This window comes from Lepidothrix coronata, unplaced genomic scaffold (assembly GCF_001604755.1).
Source record: "Lepidothrix coronata isolate B3197 unplaced genomic scaffold, Lepidothrix_coronata-1.0 Scaffold84, whole genome shotgun sequence".
NCBI classification, from domain to species: domain Eukaryota; kingdom Metazoa; phylum Chordata; class Aves; order Passeriformes; family Pipridae; genus Lepidothrix; species Lepidothrix coronata.
Genome location: NW_016690264.1, coordinates 2,708,119 through 2,727,092, shown reverse-complemented (window position 1 = coordinate 2,727,092; position 18,974 = coordinate 2,708,119). Strand labels below are relative to the sequence as shown.

At 51.0% G+C, this 18,974-nt stretch overlaps 1 protein-coding gene across 4 annotated transcripts in view; it reads right to left on the bottom strand.

Annotated features, from left to right (window-relative positions):
- Nucleotides 1-36: 36 nt before the first annotated feature.
- MTMR14 (myotubularin related protein 14) overlaps nucleotides 37-18,974 on the bottom strand; it is a 33,956-nt gene continuing 15,018 nt past the window's right edge. For 3 of the 4 annotated variants that reach the window (XM_017820570.1, XM_017820569.1, XM_017820567.1), the window contains exons 10-19: nucleotides 17,705-17,771; nucleotides 16,553-16,638; nucleotides 16,238-16,314; nucleotides 15,946-15,982; nucleotides 14,400-14,470; nucleotides 13,718-13,767; nucleotides 13,373-13,511; nucleotides 10,511-10,687; nucleotides 3,607-3,762; nucleotides 37-396 (exon numbers count right to left, since the gene is read on the bottom strand). In XM_017820570.1, coding sequence (XP_017676059.1) covers nucleotides 219-396; nucleotides 3,607-3,762; nucleotides 10,511-10,687; nucleotides 13,373-13,511; nucleotides 13,718-13,767; nucleotides 14,400-14,470; nucleotides 15,946-15,982; nucleotides 16,238-16,314; nucleotides 16,553-16,638; nucleotides 17,705-17,771 — 1,038 coding nt within the window. In that variant the 3' untranslated portion in view covers nucleotides 37-218. The remainder of the gene's footprint in view (nucleotides 397-3,606; nucleotides 3,763-10,510; nucleotides 10,688-13,372; nucleotides 13,512-13,717; nucleotides 13,768-14,399; nucleotides 14,471-15,945; nucleotides 15,983-16,237; nucleotides 16,315-16,552; nucleotides 16,639-17,704; nucleotides 17,772-18,974) is intronic. The other variant, XM_017820571.1, reaches the window with a different exon arrangement.

The window sequence follows — 18,974 nt, the reverse complement described above, 5'->3', positions numbered from 1 at the left end:
CGGCCACCCGCAAACCAGAGAGGAGGCAGGAAAGGGCACAGCTCGGGTCATTTACTGCAGAGACTCGCCGAAGCCCCCGCACCCCCCAGCCCCAGGCAGGGGGGGCCGGCGGCGGGCACTGGGTGCAGCAGGTGCCCGCACCGAGAAGGGGGTCCCAGGACTCTGCAGGGGGACTCCCCAGTCCCGGTTTTCCAGGCAGTGGTCGGGGAACGCTGTGTTCAGAGGGTGCTGCTGCCTCTCAGTCCCACGCCCCTTGCAAATTGCTCCAGGAGGCCACCGATGGCCCCTGAGGGGCTGGGGGGCACGGCCTTCAGGCCGATGGTCCGGCTGTAGCTGGCCAGAAAGGCGGAACGCACTTCTTCCAGCCGGGACTCACGGTCGCTTGCCGACACCAGCCTAGGAGAGAGAAGGGGAGGTCAGTGATTGCAGCCATCCATCCCCACTTCCCAGCTCTTACTCCTGACAAAGGGCTGGCAGCAGGGCTGGATCTCTGTCCACAGTGCCAGCAGGTCTGTGGTGCTCAACTAGCTGCAGTGGCTGAGGCTGTGCCAGCCCCAAAAAGCTCTGTCTACAGCAGCTGGTCCCACTGCCCCCTCATCCAAGCCATGGAGCTGCTCACAGCCTCCTGCTCCCCCCAGGTCTCCTCCTTCACACACACCCCCTCCCCAGTTTCTCCCACCACCATGGTGCTCACAAGGCCACAGTTCATACACAAAGTGGTGCTTTGGCCAAGTGGGTGGTGATGTCAACCCCTGTGCCAGCTCCCTCCTCTCCTTGCACAGCATTCCCAGACGGAGCCTGTCCACATGTGCCATGCCTGGACAGTTGCTTCCAACCTACTTGCAACCATCCCTCGCTGCCACTAGCCTCAGTCTCTCATGCTTGTTCCAGCACAGACAGCTTTGGGGAAGGGGGGCTGAGAGGGAGCAGACAAGGTGACAAAAGCCCCAAGGAATGCTCCAGCCGCAAGAAGAGAAGACCTGAGCGGCGCTTTACTTCTGCTCCCTCGCACGGCTGCTCTTGGCAAGCAGGAGCAGAGTAGGGCATGGCTTCCCACGGGACCTGCTCTCCTCTCCAGCTGATCCACACACCTGGTTAGGGGTAGGGGGAAGACGGCAGAGGGAAGGTGAAATTTCAGCTGAGGGAGCAGGGGAAAGCAAGGCTGGGGCTCAGAGGCAGCTGTTCCAAGCGCTCTGGCCTAAAACAGTCCTTGCTGTGGTGCCTCTGCAACATGCCAGTGGTTCCCAGAGAGATTAAGACATTCCTCAAAGGTCACTCCAAGGGCACAGCGCGAACCTTCCCCATAAAAAATTCTCTTTAATCTCTCCAGCGCCTGGGCTGGCTATAAATTGGCACAGCTCATCTGAATGGAAGTGTTAACCACCCACAGCCAACAGCTTCGGTCCGGAAACAGCAGCAAGAGGATATGGTGGGAGGCCTATAAACAGCAAGCGATGCTGAGGCAGCCAACCAGGCCGCTGTTTACTGTGTCTGATAATAAAGAGAAGCCAGAGGGCAAAAAAAAGGCAACAACATATCTAAACACATTAAAAAGATGCTTTTTGGCAACCTAATTAGGACGTGGAACTTGAAAACCTGCTAGCATTAAAAATAAGCTCCTCGAAGGCAGGACTTACTTGCACCCGAGTGCAGTGATCTTAGATGTCACGTGCAGAGGTAAGTGAAGGTGTGCAGCAGTTAGGTCCTGTGGCTTGTGGCTCTCACACTTCTTTACAAGGCAGATTTTGTGTTTGGATTTTTGGGGTTCTTTCATGGAGTAAGATGCTCCAAGGCACAGGGTCAAGCAGCCGGCCACTGCTCCACACCAAGCCCTGCAGACCCAGCTGCACCACTTCACCCCGAGCAGTTCCCTGCGGAGGCAGGTCGCGCTTCCTTGCCAAATCCACAGCACTCTGCCCCGCTACACTTCCTACAGCCTGCCCGCTCGCCTGCAGCTTGGGGTGCAGCATGAGAGGAGGCTGTCAAAGCCCCAGCTCAAAGTAAGCCCTGACAAGCCCCACACAAGCACAAGAAGTAGGCTGTGAAAAGCGTACCTTCATCGAGCTGCTGCCAGTGGAGATGCAAAGTGGGAACTTAAATGGAATTTTTAAAAAAATCAACTGTGCCAGGCTGAGAAAAAATGGGATAAAACCACAATGGGGTCCTGAGCAAACAGGGCTGATGCAGAGCAGAAGGAGGGTGGAGGCCTCAGGTTAAGCTCAACACAACATCCCTGGGAACTCTTCATCCCTTCCACATGGTGGCTGGTTCCAGCACCCGCAGCAGACCCCAAGCACCCCACAGCTCTAGTGAACAGCTGAAGGGGCAGAGCACCCATAGAAGCACCACCACTGTTCCCCTTCCTTTGAACCCACTTCCCCAAGCAGCCACCCTCCAAAGTGCATGAGCATAAGGCCTCTCAACTTTGATTCACGTTTCTCTACTGAATTCCCCATTCTGACATTGGATCCAACTCCAAGGGCAGCAACAACTTGCTGGTGTTCAGCAGCCAAGCACAGCCAGGTTTGGGGCACAGTAGTCACTATTCAGATGCCCATCCTTCAGTCCCTTCTGCTCCCTTGCCCATCTCCAAAGAACTAGAGGAGCAGCTCAGCATGTCCTCAGGAAAGGAGGAGTGCAAATGCCAGTCAGGCCATGTTCGACATCTCTTGTGATTTTTTGATCTGTCAATTCATAGGTCTTGTAGCTTCATCGTAACTTGAGGGCACCGTAACTGCTCTGCTCTGTTCTGTTCAGCAGCACAGCACGCAGCCACACGAGATAGTGAGCCAGGGCAGCCAGCCTGTCTCACAGGAGATGGGTTTCATGTCGCTTGCCCTCTGCCTCCAAAGCACATACACAGATCTTGGTCAGGGACTGAGTGTCTGGCAGCACAGCTCTCGCACTGCTTGCTAGCAGCAGCCCCTGATCTGCCATTTCAGCTTCTTGATGGAGAGTTTGCAGCCTGAAGGCACAAGCCAAGGTTCTCCTCTAACAGCAATTAAAGCACATCTCCAGCCTTTCAAGCATCCAGAGGTGGCTTTCTATTTGGGGAGGAACATTTGCCTCCCAGCCATTTTACGTGGCAGGATGTGGCAGGATGCAGGGTCCCTGTGGCTCTGCACTGGCCAGATGCAGCACCTGCAAATGATGCTGTGCAAGGCCAGACAAAATCAGGGTTACAGAAGGAAAGCCCTTCTCTTACAGCAGCAAGGATCTGACCCCAGTGGGGAGATGTAGGTGAGCAAAATTCAAAAAAGCAAGAAAATCTGGGTTACCAGTCCTGTTCTGACAAACATGCATCCTCGAATGCACTCTATTATGCCCAAATTCAGCATCTTCGTGGAAGAGAAAAGCCTCTTCTTCCTACAGAAGGCAAAGTGCTCCCCCATCATTAGGCAGAGAAAGTACCAGCTTCTTTCCATGTTCAGCATAAGTAAAGAGTGCTCAGGGGCTGAGTTTGCGGATGGAAAACATCAAGGCAGAGAAGATGGAACAGTTTGTTATGGGCTCCCAGGCTTCTCTGAAAGTGCCAGGGTGATAAAGTTCCACTGCTCGCAGCCAGCCAAGAGACCCAAGGAGAGGTCCTGCATTTGAGACACTTACAGGCAAGTGCTAGGGAACTCATCCGGGAAGCTGCAAGGGAGAGAGGCGTCTGCGCTCAGGATTGCCTGCTCCCGAATACTGCCACACCCTGTCACCATCTGCCAGCTGCCAAAGTCTGTGGAAACGGAAGATCCGGGCAGAGAATGGTCCGCCGATCTGGGGCAGAGAGAGAGGGAGATGGCACGATCAGTCAGGTCATCAGCCACATGCCTTTCACGGGCGCTGGTGCCAGGGACCTGCCGGGCGGACGGCCAGCAGCGCCTGTGCCAGCAGTATTGACACTCGGGGACCAGGGTGCAACATGCAGCTCTAGCTGGGCCCCAGGCCAAGCTTTTCCTTTGAAAGCGAGGGCAGAGCCAAGCTGGCTGGGGCCGACAAAGCTGCAGGAGCACAACAGGAGCCGGACAGGAGAGAGCCAGCAAGAAGCAGATGGCCATGCAGAACTGAGAAATCCATTAGTGAGATGCAACAGAACGTCTTGCCCTGAATCCCTCAGAGATGTGGATGTTGTGCTGTACAAGGGGCATTTCCCTGTTGCTTGTTGTAGCTGTTAGCACATCCCAGGGCAGAACAGTGATTGAAGTTTGTGACTTGGTTAGTGCTGAGAAAGACTTAAGAGATCCTTGTACCGGCAGCAGTTAGAAAGCAGATCTCTCTTGAGGCATCCCCACCAAATCTGAACAGAGCAATGCTCAAGACACCCCCAGAGCACCTCCCTCCAGCACCTGAACTTTTTATTCTTATGTTAGAAGAAAGGACTGCGCCAGAAACCAGGTGACAAAGCATCTTTAAGACAGGATAAATAGCCAAGGGAGAATAATTGTTTGATGTATGCAACCTCCCACCAGGAAAGAAGGAAGCATGAAACACGGTAAGTAAATCTGAGGCGTCCCTCCAAAATCTCGGAGAAGAGGGCACAATCACTTGAGACAAACCCAGAGCTCTTGGCTTCCAAGGGAGCAAGCAATTACTGTGCCTTGCTGCACAGCAGAGTGTACATAGCTGGAAGCACAGCCTGTGGCAGAGCTGCTCAATTACACACTACCAAGATCTTCTGGATAATTTATCTGAGTTCTGCTGGGCAGAGAGCAGTGCACCAGCTCCAGCTCTGCTGGGCCAGGTACTTGCACGCTGTCTTCACAGCTAAGAATAGCAGTGGCGCACTGCAGCTGCTCCCCAAGGGACCAGGAGAACAGCCAGGAAGACAGGATCTCCCACAGCAAGAAAGACCTGAGCAAGACTGGAAGGCAATGGTGGGAAGAGATGCACAGCAGGAAACCTATTTGCAACCTCGATCTAATTCCAGGCCTGCCATTTAACTAGTCTGATCAATACAGCCAAGTTTGAGTAGTCTAAAATATGGTCCTAACTTGGCTGTGCAAGCAGAGAAGGGGAGTCACACAGCTCCCTGCATGTCAGCTTCCCATCACAGCTGCAGTTTGGGGGTAACACCCCTGTCTGGCAGCTCAAGCTTCGGAAGGGTATCACAGCAGAAATCAGGAAGGGCAGAGCTTCACCTGTTCTTGTTCTTTGGCTGCTCAGTGAACCAAGGAGTGAGGGTCAGAGTACTGGGAGAACCTCTTCTTGCAAAAAGGTGTCTTTCCTGGGGCACATAATGCCAAAGTAAGAACAAGGGCACTTCACTGAAAGCAAAAGTGCAGCATATACCCTTAGAAAGACCTTGTAGGAATCAGACAGGGATAACCTTCCCTGGAAAGCAAAGAATTTGTAAGGGAGGGGGAGCAGCTCTTCAGTGACATCTACACCTCTCCCTGCCTTTGGAAGATAAAGTGGAGGAAGTCAGTGTGAAGGAGAGCAGGCAGAGCATTTGGGCCAAGAGCACAGTGCCATGTTGGGAACAGTGCAGGAAGCCAGGCAGAAGCATAGAGGAATACTGCTTCAGTGCAGAGGGAAGAGGAGGATGTCACCTCCCTGACAGTACAGCACAGCCAGACAGTGAAAAATGGGAATGTCACGCGCAGTGACAAGAAACTGAACTAAAGCAGCGAACTCTATAGGCAATGGGCTCAGGCTGAAAGCAGGCAGGGATGGGATTCTGCTAGAAAAGTAATGAGTGCTAAACAGAGGACAGGTTTGTAGCCAGGCAGAAACAAAGGTTCTGGAGGGAGCGAGTCTGAATGGCAGAGGAGGGCCTGGGCTACAGCAGGAGCTCCAGATGAAGGTGAAAAGAACTGAGCAGAGCTCTGCAGCTCTTGCAAAGGGAGAAAAGTATCCAGAGCCTGCCCAGGAGACTGTGCCCACATGGGAAGTCATGATTGAGGGCAGTAGGGACATTAAAAGTGTCCCTCTGCCCAATATCAACAACCACACCAGTCAGGTAACTGTGCTAAAGAAGGTGAACAGAAAATTGTTTCCTGGTTTGGGTGTGTGGTCTCAGCTTCCAGCTGCTGGTCACCTTCCATGGTTGTCAGCTAAGATTAGACTGATCTTACACCACATCTTGGAGGTGGATCAAGTAATCTCTTGAATCCTGTCTTGAACAGGCTGATAAAAGCATCACATACCTCCCACAAGACTGACTCTCAGTGACTCTCTGGCCCTCCAGCCCTTGCCAGGGTCCCCAACCCGGTCAAGCAGCTGTGCAAGCTTAGTAAGGTTACATCTAACCCAACAACACTGGGGTCTAGGAGTTCAAGGCAGTCAATTCCTTGTCTTGCTTCCAGGCAGCAGAATAAACACTTGTCAATTAAATGAATAAACTGATTGACTCTGCAATGAGTCCAGGTCACCTCTCTCCCGGCATAGACATCTGAGCCTAGCCAGCAGAGCTAACGTATCGTGGCAGACTTTCCCCTTTATTCCCAAAGTCTTCTCCAGGGAGGCTCCTGAGGAAGTGTCACAATCAACAAGCATCTTGAACAGCCTTGAGAGACAGCAGAGGCCAAGGCTGAGAAGGCAGGGCATGGGAAATCTTGTGTTTGCACTGCAAGGGCAGCAGGGCTTCTTAAAAGCTGAGCTTGGCCTGAGACCAAGACCAGATTTCTGGGGTGACTGCATCCCAGTCAATGCTAGAGGTGAAAGTCTTCCTGTTATTTCTACCCTGAAGGCTCCTTGGAAAGTCTCGCTGCAGAGGCCCTTGGAGCAAACTGGAGCTGCTGGGACACCAGGACCAGACCCCAGGTCTGTAAGAACAACATGTTTGCAACATTTGACAGCCATGGCAGAGGCTGGCTAGATGTGAGGGCAGCATGGAGGGTCTGGGGAAGCAGCAGGACAATGACAGCAAAGCTGACATGGATGTCAGGAGGAGATGAGATACAGCAAGTCTTCAAGTCACTGTCTCTGCCACAGACATCTAATGGCAGACAGAAAAAGAATCAAAGTGAGCTTCACACACCCACCTCTTCAGGTCCATGAGTGGGAAGAAACTCCCTCAAAAGTGCAAGATTAACAAAATTAAATTAGCAAAACAGAGATGAGCTGCAAGCTGTTCCTTCACACAAGGAAGGACCTCTCGCAGGCCATAAACTGGCAGCTCCTAGCCTGCAATGGTTCCTTTTAATTAGGTCAGTGCTTCCCATGCAACATGCTGCACAAGGCAGAGCATTTCAGAGCACGTGGACACTCGCCTGCCAGAGGAGAGCCAACTCTGGAGGCAGAGCAACATTCAGGGATCCTTCTCTTTCTTAATACGTCACTGAGATGGGTGCCAAGTGCCAACAGCTAGGCTCCCATCCTGCCCCGTGCTGCCCCCGCTCACCTGACGTACTTCTACACACCTAGGACTATTTGGGAAGCAGCTCATTTGCCAGCATATGTTGTGTGCCTCAAACCGAAGCGTTAAGTAGGTTCTGTACGCGCGGGCAGACTGTGGCAACCTGGAGTAAAGGGCGGCCCTTCCCACCTTTGCGTGGGAAATGCTGGCAAGGAGTGTGGCTCTCTGCCAAGTACTGAGAGCCCTGGCTGAATCCCAGGCAGTTATCTACAGGCTGATATCGCCCGAGCAGCCCGTCCTCTGCGAGCACAACCATTTCTGATTGCAGAACGTCATGTGCCAGCCGGCAAGCCCATGTTGTGGCATAGTCGTGCAATAATTACTGAAAACATTCCTGTAAACAATTCCTCTCCTGCTGTGGTTACTATCCCAAGCTGTCACATCACAGATAAACCTTCTGAGCAAGGTGGCTGTAAGGAACAAGACACACAGTGCTCACGCAGTCTTCTCACTACTAATAAAACACCTGAAGTCAAGGGGCAGCAGCTTCTCTCTCTGGCTCTGTTCTCACTGGACTTCCAGACCCACAGCTGAGCCATCTGCAGCCCTTAAGTAAAATAAGGGAGTTCTCTGTGGCTGTTGGTCAAAGCAGATCCTCTGCGATTTAACTCCTGCAAATCTTGACTCTCCAGATCACAGGACTTTGGGTTTTGTTTAATTGACTTAGCAAAAGCACATTCAACCAAAGATTATCCAGCTGCTAATCCACATTAGTGCCATGTACACACACGCTAAATCCCTGACACAGATACAGATTTTTTCTGCAGTGTCATGGGACACTTAGACTGTGTCAAATGCAAACAGAGGACATGGTTTGCAAGCTGTTACCCCCTCGCATGCAAGGGGTTTGATTCAAGGCAAGCTGTCTGCCATACTCAGAGCTCTCTCTCTCTGTAGAACTAGCAGCACCTTGTCCTACTCTGTAAATAGTCTGCATAGTATCTTCCTGCACGTTTGTCCTCAGCAGATGTGATCTTACCATCGCATTGGAAAAAACCAGAAAGATTGTCAGGAATTTGCCTTTGTATTGCTTTGCCTAACAAGAACCATCCTGGGATTTAAAGGTACCCAGGACCTCTGGATCAGAGAAGAATCCACAAGATGGGCTGGTGAGGTGACAGCAGCAGCAGCCTGTTAACTGTGAGGCCATCCTGATCAGGAGTGGGGCTTGGTTCCCACTGCCTGACTGGGCATTTGTGACCCCTTCTTTTAGGACAGCCCAGTTCCCCTCCCAGGCCCCGCTCACCTCTCCTGCCTTCCTGTTCCCTCTGGAGCTCCCTTGCTTGCCAGCACCTGAACTGGGCTGTTGACTCGAACTACCTGAAGGATGCCTGCTGGCGTTTTACAAGCAACCATTCTAACTACTGCAGCAGCAGTTGAGAAAAGTGGTTTGTTGCTATGGCCACACAAACAGAGGATCAGGAAGTCAAATACAGTAGTTTCTTCATCTCAAGAGCCTTGCGTGTTAAGTGCGAGCAGCACTGCAGGGATAAAGGTATTTCTGGCAACCTGATCAATCTCTGTGCTCCTGCTTTTCCATCTTAGTCCCACCATTTTTCAGGAGGTGAAGGGACAGAATTTACCTCTTCTTTCCATCACAGATACACTCCTTCTCCACCCAAAATGGGACTCACTCTTTTCTTGGAGGGGTGGAGAATGGTGACTGAAGGTATTGTGATATCCAGTACCTGCATGGAGCTCAACAGACTAATTCAGACTAACATAGTCCAAGCAGGGAGATCAAGCCAACTGGAGTAAGAGAGCCTCTGGCTCCGGAGAAAACATAACCATGCTCATGCCCCAAAAAGTGCACTGACACCTGTGTCAGTGTCTCACAAGGCAACCCTAACCCCTCTCATGGTGCTCTTCTGCCTCCTCTGTTTCTCCTCTTTGCTCTTTCAGAGCAGAATTTGGCTGAAGCATCATAAACTGCTTCTTCCAGAGCACTGCTGCAAGCTTGCCACCAGCCCTGAACAGCCTGTCAGGCCTTGGGAATGGCATGAGACCACACACAGGAACTGCGGCACTACCATCGTGAACAAAGCAGCTCCCAAGATGAGCTGTTTTGTCTCCAGTATTTTATTCCATTCCTGGGAGATTCACATCATCTTACAGAGAATGTAGAGGTGGACCCCAGCAACAACTCAAACCCCTCCTTATTCATGTCTTTCCCCGGGGAGAACAGTTAGCATTATTTATGAAAACTGCCAGACACTGGTTTTCCTCTGAAATCAAGAAATTAGTTAAGAAAGTCTCATAAATTTTCAATGCTTGTTTGTCATTTTATTTTCCATATGACGAGAAAGCCCTAAAATTTGGCTGGTGGCTGTTTCGGAATCACCAGAAAAAGACTCATCGGAAAACCTGCAGAGACTACACAGGCATTTGATGCTGTTAACAGCAACCTCTTATCTAAGAGACTCTTTATTCCCTGTTGGCCTAAACACATGGTGTTTGCTCCACAGGCTCTGCTCTTTCTTCCCTAGCCTAGCTCACTGCTCGACTCTGCCCTATCGCAGCATCAGTCTCCGGAAGGGTGCCAGAATATCCTTTGTTACGGCATGAGATTAGGCTCAGGTCCAGGGTCCCCATTCCCCAGCTGCCCAGCAGGAACACACAGCCTTCCATGCGGAATCCTTTGCACCAGCACGGCACTTGCAGCTTGCTCCCAGCAGACTCCTACCTCTGCTTGCCACCAGCACCCAGTTTTTTTCAACCTGCAGTGTCAGGAGGGTTAGCAGGTGGAAAGAGGGAAAGGTGAGATGCAGAGTGAGGTCTGCTTGGTTTGAAAAGCTTCCTTCCCCAAACACCACAGCCATTTCAAACCCCAGTGAGTGCTTTAGAGAAAGTGCTGTGAGCTCCAAGCATGCAGGATGCAGAGATGCCAGAGCTCATGGAATTGAGGCATGCGCTGAGGACAGGCAGAACAGACAGCTGGCTGTTACCGGCACAGCTCCTCACTCCTCCAGGGGCTGAGGCAGGAGTGTCTGTACTTAATGGCCAGCAAACCAGACAAGGTCAGGATAGAGAGGAACAGGCCTCCTGAGGCTTGTTTGTAGATACAAACACATGTGCTCCTGTGTTCCCAGAGCCACACAAGTGCAGCCCTGCACTCCCTTTATGAGACACTCATTTTGTTGAGAAATGCTCTGTTCTGTCCCATCTCACCTGGATCGGGGCACTTCTAGTGGGCTGCTTCCAATCCTCAGGAAGTTATCAGAATGGGTTGATGAGGAGGAGCTGGAGGACTTGACTTCAACCACCCCTGTGGAAGGCAACCTGTCTTCAGACTGCTGTGCCCTGCTCCAGAGCACAGCCTGCGGTGACGATGCACAGCTTTTCCTCCTGTGGGATGGAGGACATGGGTGAGAAAGCTGGCTTTTCTATGTACTCCAGCTAGGAAGCCTTTCTACCACAGGCTGGATTTTACTCCAGCAGCTACTGGTTCTCCTTCCCACTGGACCCGCCCTCCTCCCTCCCAAGGAACCATGAGTCACCCCACTCAGTGAGGGGGGTACACTGAGCTCAACCCATCTTAGCCCATTCTTTTATAGATCACCATCCACGTGACCTGGAAATCAGAGATGGGAGAATGCACCAGCCCACACACACACAGCGATTTCTTTGTTTAGTCTAGCGGTAAAAATGCCTCAAGCAAGGGGCCTCCCAGCGGGGAAAGACCATTTCAATCTGCTCCAGCTCTACAGAGCATATCAGCCCAGGTGGGCGTTCGTGCGCACTGAGGGCGACAGGGACACACCACCAGGGTTGTTTTGCCTTTTAGAAATTCCCTTCAGGCATCACTGACCACACTTCTGGCCACGTGCACAGAGCTGACAGTCACTCCATGTGTAGGTGCACTTCAGTCCTCTCCTTGCCTGTGCTGACAGCCCAGAACTGCTCTGGCTGCTTTCCTAGCCAGCACATTCAGACTTGGTCATGATTCACTGTTCACTGCTGCACTGGGCCTTAGCTCACAGAACAATCCAGCTACATGTCAAACAGGCACACGTTTGTGACTAATTCACATCAGCGCTACTCTGTGTTCAGAAGATTTTCTTTCTTACATCAGCTGCTTGTTTTCTTTCTGGAAGAGTCCCAAGAATATTTCTCCTTTCAAGAACACACTGAATTGGACAAAGACCTTCCTATGTACACAAGTAAAAAAGAAAAGTCTAAAGCAAATGAACTCAAGGAGAAAAGATGTTATTCTTTCTGAAAAATGGAAGGGCATCTCACAGCTTCGACTGAGATCTTGAGCACTGTCAGCAAGTGCAGCTAAAGACAGGCTTATTGTACAGTGGAAAGTGCAATATCTTCCCTTCATTTCTTGAAGGGTGTCCACCCTCAAACATCACACCACAGCCTCTCTCAGGCTTTATTCATCTCATGTTATCATAGCTGCCAACATCTCCAAGCACAGCCTGATGAAACAGGTTTGTACAGCTAAAAATCAAATGTCTCTCCCTGCACAGAGACCTCGAGGGCACCTGTTTTCAGGACAACTCAACAGAGCACATCCCCTCCTTTCCCTACCCATGCTCTGCACAGCCCAGCTCTTCCAGCCCTACATATTCGCCAGGCTACACAGCCACAACAGCCTGCAGCAAGACATCCGTGACCAGTCCCCCCACTGAGCACTCATGGCAAGGCTCACAACCTTCCCCCTTCCCAAGCTCTTGCCCCACAGCACAGCCCAAATTCCCCATGGAGCAGCAGACACAACACAGCCTGATGTCTCCCACAGAAATGAATCCAAACCAGAGTTAGAAAACACATCACGAAATCAAGCTCTGATCCACATGAGTGCAACAGATCTCTTCCAGCATGCTCTGGTCGCTTCATATATTGTGCAAATCATGCTTAAGTCCCGTGCAGCAGAGTCAAGTCTGTATGACCAGAGCACTCAGAGCAACATAAATGCTTCCATTTCGCTACCCTGCAGCACTGCAAGTGGAAAGTTGTCCTCTACTTGCTGCAGTCACTTTGCTGTGGATAGGTAAGCCCTGTGTGTTAGAGGATGCTGTGCTCGTTTGGCAAACAGTTTGGGACTCCCCATCTCCATTTTGTGATTCTTCAGGAAGATTCTTCCTCTCTTCAGCACTTTAAATTACAGAATCATAATGTGCTTTAGAAAGGCTTCTGCCACTAGCATGGCTGCAGGCTCAGTCCCAGAGGACTTCAACTGCCTCCAGCACAACCCAGATTTAATTTAAAATAATTGCAATATAAAATAGAGTCTTCACATGTGCTAAGGGAGAGGAGAGAAAAATTAAACTGAGAGGGGCAACCCTACAGCAAGGTTCTGAAATCCCCAAACAGCACCAGAAACTCCAGAAGAAAGTAAAACACCCGTCCCAGAGCAGTAGAGTTGCCAGACACCTTCCCCAACTCCAGACAGCCACCAGCATCCCCAGGCAAGTTCTAGGTGACCCTCTGTCAACAGGGAGCACTGAGAATTTCATATTCTCCCACAGAAGTACCTCTAAGCAGTGCTGTGGGCAGGAACCTGCTTTCAGCTCACATACCTCATGCTGTTAGAGGGGCTAAAGCTTAGAGCAGCCACCCAGCCTACCTACCACGAACTGCAGACACTCCCCATTTGTAAACTGATTAAACTTTGTTTTAGGGCAGCTAAACTGTCTCTACTTTTCCCTGGGGAGGCTGCTGCCAAATGTAATTTTTCTGGTAGTTTGGAACCATCTTTCAAAAGTAATGAAGTCCTTTCTGGATGAAGTTTTAACAGTGAAATTGGTGAAAATGAAACAAAGTTGATTTACTCTCATCAATGGACAAACAGAGAAGCAACCCTGCCTGACAGCCTTTAATATGGTCTCCAATTTTTCCTGCAGAAGCTCTGTAGTACAAGTTGCAGCAAGCCTCTGGTAGCCAGAATTCCTCCCTCCACTCTAAGAAACCCATGCTACAGAGAGCAGACCTGGAGGGCAAGACATTTCAGAAATATCTTTTGTACCGTGTCCAGAGCCTGCTCCTTTTGCTCGGCAGCCCACTGAGTGGTTATATGCTCACCATGCTGCTTGAGCCTGTGTTCCTGCTGGCATCAGCTCCACTGCTTCATAGGTGAAGCTCCCAGATGCTCCAGGGGAACTTTCCATCCCCAGGGAGAAGTCACTGCTCAGGCTTGTGGTGCTGCCTCGGTCTTTCTGCTCTAGAAAAAAAGAAAACAGAGCTACCTGAAGACCTGCTTGGTCTCACTCACTTTCTCTCCCTTTAGGCAATAACATGTGCCCTTGGGGCTGTGTTCTCATGGGGCCCCAAGGGAAGCACACCCATTTGGGGTGTTGGGAACCCAAGCCCCCAAGCAACGAACCATTGCCACCCCCAGGGGCACTGATGCTTGGCAGCAGCACTCACTGAGCATGCAGATCTCTTCCAGGGTGAAGCCAGGTGGCAAACTCTTCCTTCTGGGGAAGGAAAGAAAGTTACCTCAGGTACACTTCAGGACTGCATGAAGGCTGGTCAAAGCCAGGTCTCTGTCACGCACAGCTGATCAGAGCAGTGGGAAATGAGCTGTGCAGGGGCAGAGGGGAGGGGATGGGCCAGTGTGCAGTATTTGACTCCCAACAGTCCCAACTCACACACCCTACGCATTGAGAAGGTGGCAACAGGCAACCCTGCACGTAACATGTGCTTATTCAGAGCTTCCAGGGTGAGCTTTGTTTCTTTGTGCCCCTCGTGAAATAAGAAGGGGTTTACGCTGAGCAGTCTGTCAAAACCCAGCCATCCCTCTCCCCCCAGCAGTGCCTGATGGAGCTCACTGCACAGCCTGCTCGAGCCAGAGCACACATCTCTGGGCTCATCTGTGCTAAAGCAGCCACGGACAGTCATTAAGCAGAGAGCACATTTCAGCATGGACAGTTTTTCAGAGCACAACGTGGCACCTCACAAGCCTCGGCCCCATTTTGCAGCCTTCAGAGTGCAGAATAAATTAAAGAAAACTGGGCCAGGACACCAGGGCTTCTATCTCCCCAAAGAAACAGCACTAACAAGCTCCCTGGCTCTGTAGCCCATGCAGCAGCAAGCACAGGCTCCTTACCTCTGTGACTTCAGAGCAGAGAACTCCTCAGAGGTGATGTGCTTCAGAAAATTGAAGCAGAAAAAGAAAATCTGAGCAAAGGGAGAGAGAAGAGCGGTTCAGAAATGAACCTGAGGCTCCATGCAGCCTCTTATCTTGGTGGGGAGGTGCTGGCAGGAAGGAGATAGCAAAAAAATCTGCAGCTACCAGCCTCCAATGTGCCAAGGGCTGCCCCCATCCCATCCTGGGCCTTCTCTTCCATGTTAAGCTGACTCTCTGCTCCCTGACATGGGGAGGCCCAGAAAGGAAGGTGTACAAGTCATCTCCTTATCAATGCCTTGCACACATGCCACAAGCACATGGGAGGTACTTATGCCATCACTGCAGAATGGAAAAGAGATGGCCTCCAGCAGCTGCTTATACACCCAGGCAAGCGGCAAACCCAGCAGGACTTGCAGGGTTGGAGCTGCATGCTGCTGCTTGGCACCACAGCTGTACCACATCTGGAGGCAAGAGGTACCTGCAGTGTCTGTGGCCCCAAGCTCGTGCCCTGCCATGCTCCAGTCTGCTCTGCATCACTCACCCTGCTGGGGCTCTGCCACCCCTGCACTGAGCGGTGCAGAGCTGTGCCCCTCTCCTGGGAGAAATGGGGAGCAGGGAGTGCTACAGGCAGTCAGACACCCCCACTCCTGCTGCAGCTACCAACTCCACCCATGGCCAAGCAGGCACCAGAGCAGAGCTGCCAGTCTTAAGCCAGCAGAACCCCAGGAAAGGAATGAATGGGAGGAATGATACTAATATAGGGATTCTGTGCCTCTGAAAGATGGAAAATAGGCCAGGGTCTTGGCTCTGCTGTTTGAAGGCAGGGGATTCCCTAGTGAGGTGAGAGTTTGAGGAGCAGGGGATTAGCAGCAGGGTTAGACACTCCCCAACTCTTGATTTCTATCCAAAAATGATATTGCACTATATTGCAACTACGGTCAGAGCAATCTTTTTTGCTGTTAGACAGTAAAAGATTTGAAGAAAATTAGTTCAACTAATCTCAACTGCCTCCCAGACCCATCTGTGTACCCACAGACACGCCTCACCAAATACCTACACTGGAACCAGCACAAGCTGCTCCATGAGTGCATGATGACATGCAAGCCACATGCAGCTGGCAGCACCCAGGCAGGAGGGCTGGCATTCAGGACCAGCACACGAGACTATCCAGCTTTATTTCCAAGCTCCCAGGAGTCACACACCTTAAGCATCCTTCTCATTGCTGAGGTGAACAGCAAGTCCTAGCACCCTTTCACCTGGGGCCTGAACAGTAATGGCACAGCAGGGAAACTGGCAGGACTGACACCCCCAACAAAAGTGTAGCCTGAGAGAAAAGGAGCCCCATACCTTATGCATCAGAAAGTGACGGGGCAAGGGTCCTACCTCGTATTTTCAGCACCTGAACAATCTCTTTAGAGCCCAACCACAGATATTACTAGAGGCTGGGAGTGAATGCTGCTACCGTAAACAAGTTTCCTGAGAACACAACGCAGTGCTCAGTCACTGCCCCAGACCTGACACTCACCTCTTCTCCTTTACTGAGTCGATCAACTAACATGTGCCTGGAAAGAGAGCAAGAGCAAGGGAAGCTCAGTCACACACCAGAATCAGCAGAAGAGCACAACCCGTCAAGGATGGCCAGATGGCTGAGATCTCAGGTAAAAAAAAGGGCATTAGCCCTTCTTGTCCCAGCTCATTGGGAGCTGCCCAAATATCCACCTTTGTTTGCGAACAAACACCAAAGAGGACCCCTGAAGGCCTCTCCCCTCTCCCTGCTGTGCAGGGATGCACATGTGAGTAAAACTGATTGTGCCTACCCAAAGAGAAACCAGTCATAGGCCACTGTCAGGTAGAGAATCTCAGATGGCTCCAGGGACGTGTGGATCAACCCATCCTGCAAAGCAAACAAGAACAGCCTTCAGGCAGCAGCCCTGGGGACTGGGCCTTGGGAATTCAGGATCTGATGAAAACTGTCACGGTGATCCAAGACGCCCAGCTTCCTCCACCTGCCTGTGAAAGCATGTCTGAAGGAACATTAGGAACATTAACTGTTCCACCACTGCTTCCTGATGAAGTCACTCATCCTCCAAGCAATCACCCCCAGAAACAAAGGAGCTCAGCCAGGTACTCACAGCCCATAAAGAGAGGCGCAGTAAGGAGATGAAGAGAGGAGTTCGATCCCAGCCAGATATACAGTGCACCAGGAGCCCACTGTCATCTGTTCCACACAGGGGGAGAAAACAAAAAGACAAAAAAGGATGTTGCAACGAGAGCAATGACTTTTTTATGGCAAATCTGTAGAGACAAGTTCCCCTCTGTCCCCACAGCCCAGGCTCAAGAGTAGAGCTCGGCCACCAAGCCAGAACATTCTGTCTTGAATACGGGCCAACAAATTGCTTGGAGTGTCCTGGGTTATCAGCAGCACCAGCTGATGTGCTGTCCTGGTCCTGACAGCTGCTCAAGACACGAAGTCATTAATGTAATTCAGGTCGGTTTCTATCTATGACAAACTTTCCCTAGTACAAAAAGACCAGAAAAGTAAGACCAATGCTACAAGCACGCCTTCTCCTCAAGTAATGAACTCGACTGAATTACCAATGAACATCACTTTACCACCCAGAACATACATCTACCCAGTTGCAGCCCACATCAGCAAGAAATCTGCCCCAACTGAACATTTTTTCAGTTTCACAAGACACAACTCCTATGCCCTCCAGAAAATCCAGTGTGTCCCAACACAACTACTGCAGGAGAGCCTGTAGTTGGCCATGCTGGGAGCCCCAGCCATGGCTCCATCTATCCAACAGTGCTAAGTAGAAAGTCACTGGAGGGAATGGGAATGGGATGCCACATGGGGCAAGAGACACTTTTCAAAAAGTTGGGGTGGCCACGATGAAAGAGAGTGGAAGGGGCACTTAAACAGGCAACAAATGAGACCCTGTGCTGGGAGGACAAAACACAGGTGTCTAGCAAAACAAGAGCAAGAGTCAACAAGGAGAGGAAACAAATGTTTCTTCTCTTCGGGTTTAAAGTAGTAAAACATCAGGTTAAGTTTTCAGATATCCCTTCATGCCTGGGATGAGAGAGTTTTCAAGGAATCAGCAAGTCCCTCTCTAAGAGGGGAGCTGGACCATCAGCCTGTTTTGATGGGACAGAAGTGAAGCTCTATAAAATTACTCTTCTGTATTTGGTGCTGATCCACAGTGGCACTAACACCATGAGCTGTTCTTCCAGGGACAGTGATTGTCCCAGCTACACTGCTGGGAGCAAGGAGCTTGCCTTACCATCACTATTGATGATGGAGATCAGCAGCTTCAGGTAGTTCTGTGTCTGTTGTACGAGGTCCCAGCTCTGCAGAAAGAGAAATGTTGAGGGCAAGGGTCTGCCCACAGCAAAAGGCTGCTCTGCAGTTCAGAGCTGCTCTATCCAGAACAGCAGTGAAGCAGAAATAACCACATGGCCATTCCTCAGAGTGACAGACCTTCCCCCCCATCCTCTGCAAAAGGCACTCAGGGACAAGATACCAACTAGGCAAATAAAACAATGAAAGGCCATCTCTACTGTCTGCCCGGCTGGCACGGGACCTGCTTGCCTGCAGCCCCAGAGCTCCAAGCAGACCATGCTCAGAGAGGCAGCAAACACCTGTGGAGCACTGACCCAGTTCTGCAGCCCATGCACACGAGCACTTCACCAAGTGGCTCAGCCACGTTACAGCTGTGTATGGGATGCAAGCAGCATGATGGGGTGTGCAGGCCAAGGTCTGCAGCCTGTTCCCACAACCCAAGCACTTTGCTCAAAACTCTTTGGCCCTCAAAAATGTCCCCAGCAGGCTGACCTTCTCCCACTGCTCCAGACAGGCACTGGATTTCTGCAGTAATCCCCAAGTACCAACAACACCACAGAAGGGCTCTGAACTCAGAGACCTCCAGCACTACAGGACACACAGGTGAAAAACATCAGAACAAGCCCAAGCTTGTCACTGGACCACTGTGTCATGAGAAGATGCAGGGAAATTCAGTGGTTTGATCAGTCAGAACTAGCTTAAGGAAAATAGGATAGCACTGGCAAGGAAAGGGCAAGGAAAGGAATGCATTTCATGGTAAAAATGTTAGTGGTACAAGTGACATCTGACCACCAGCAATGGAACACTTGCTGTGTGCTTGCATGTGTGCACATGTGCATGTAAGCACACTGAAGAGCAGTGTCAGACAAAGAACATACTGCTCTGCCATGAAATCTGCACAGCCACAAAAGAGTAGGGAAATGGGGAACACATTCAGCCTGGGGCAGAAAAACACAGAAGCCTTTTATCTGCCCAATTCAATCCTATCTTGTGCTTATGTCAGAAGGAATCATTTAATTATCCAGTCTGATCTCTCTATACCACAAACTAGAAAGTTTTGTTCAGTTGCCCCAAGTACAGCCTGAAGCTTGCACTTGGCAACATCTTTGCCCAGAGAAGCACCTCAGCTAGGGGTGACAGCTCATTCCTCCTTTGGCAGCATGTTCCAACAGATCATCTTCAAAAATAACATGCAAGACTGCTTTTCCTTA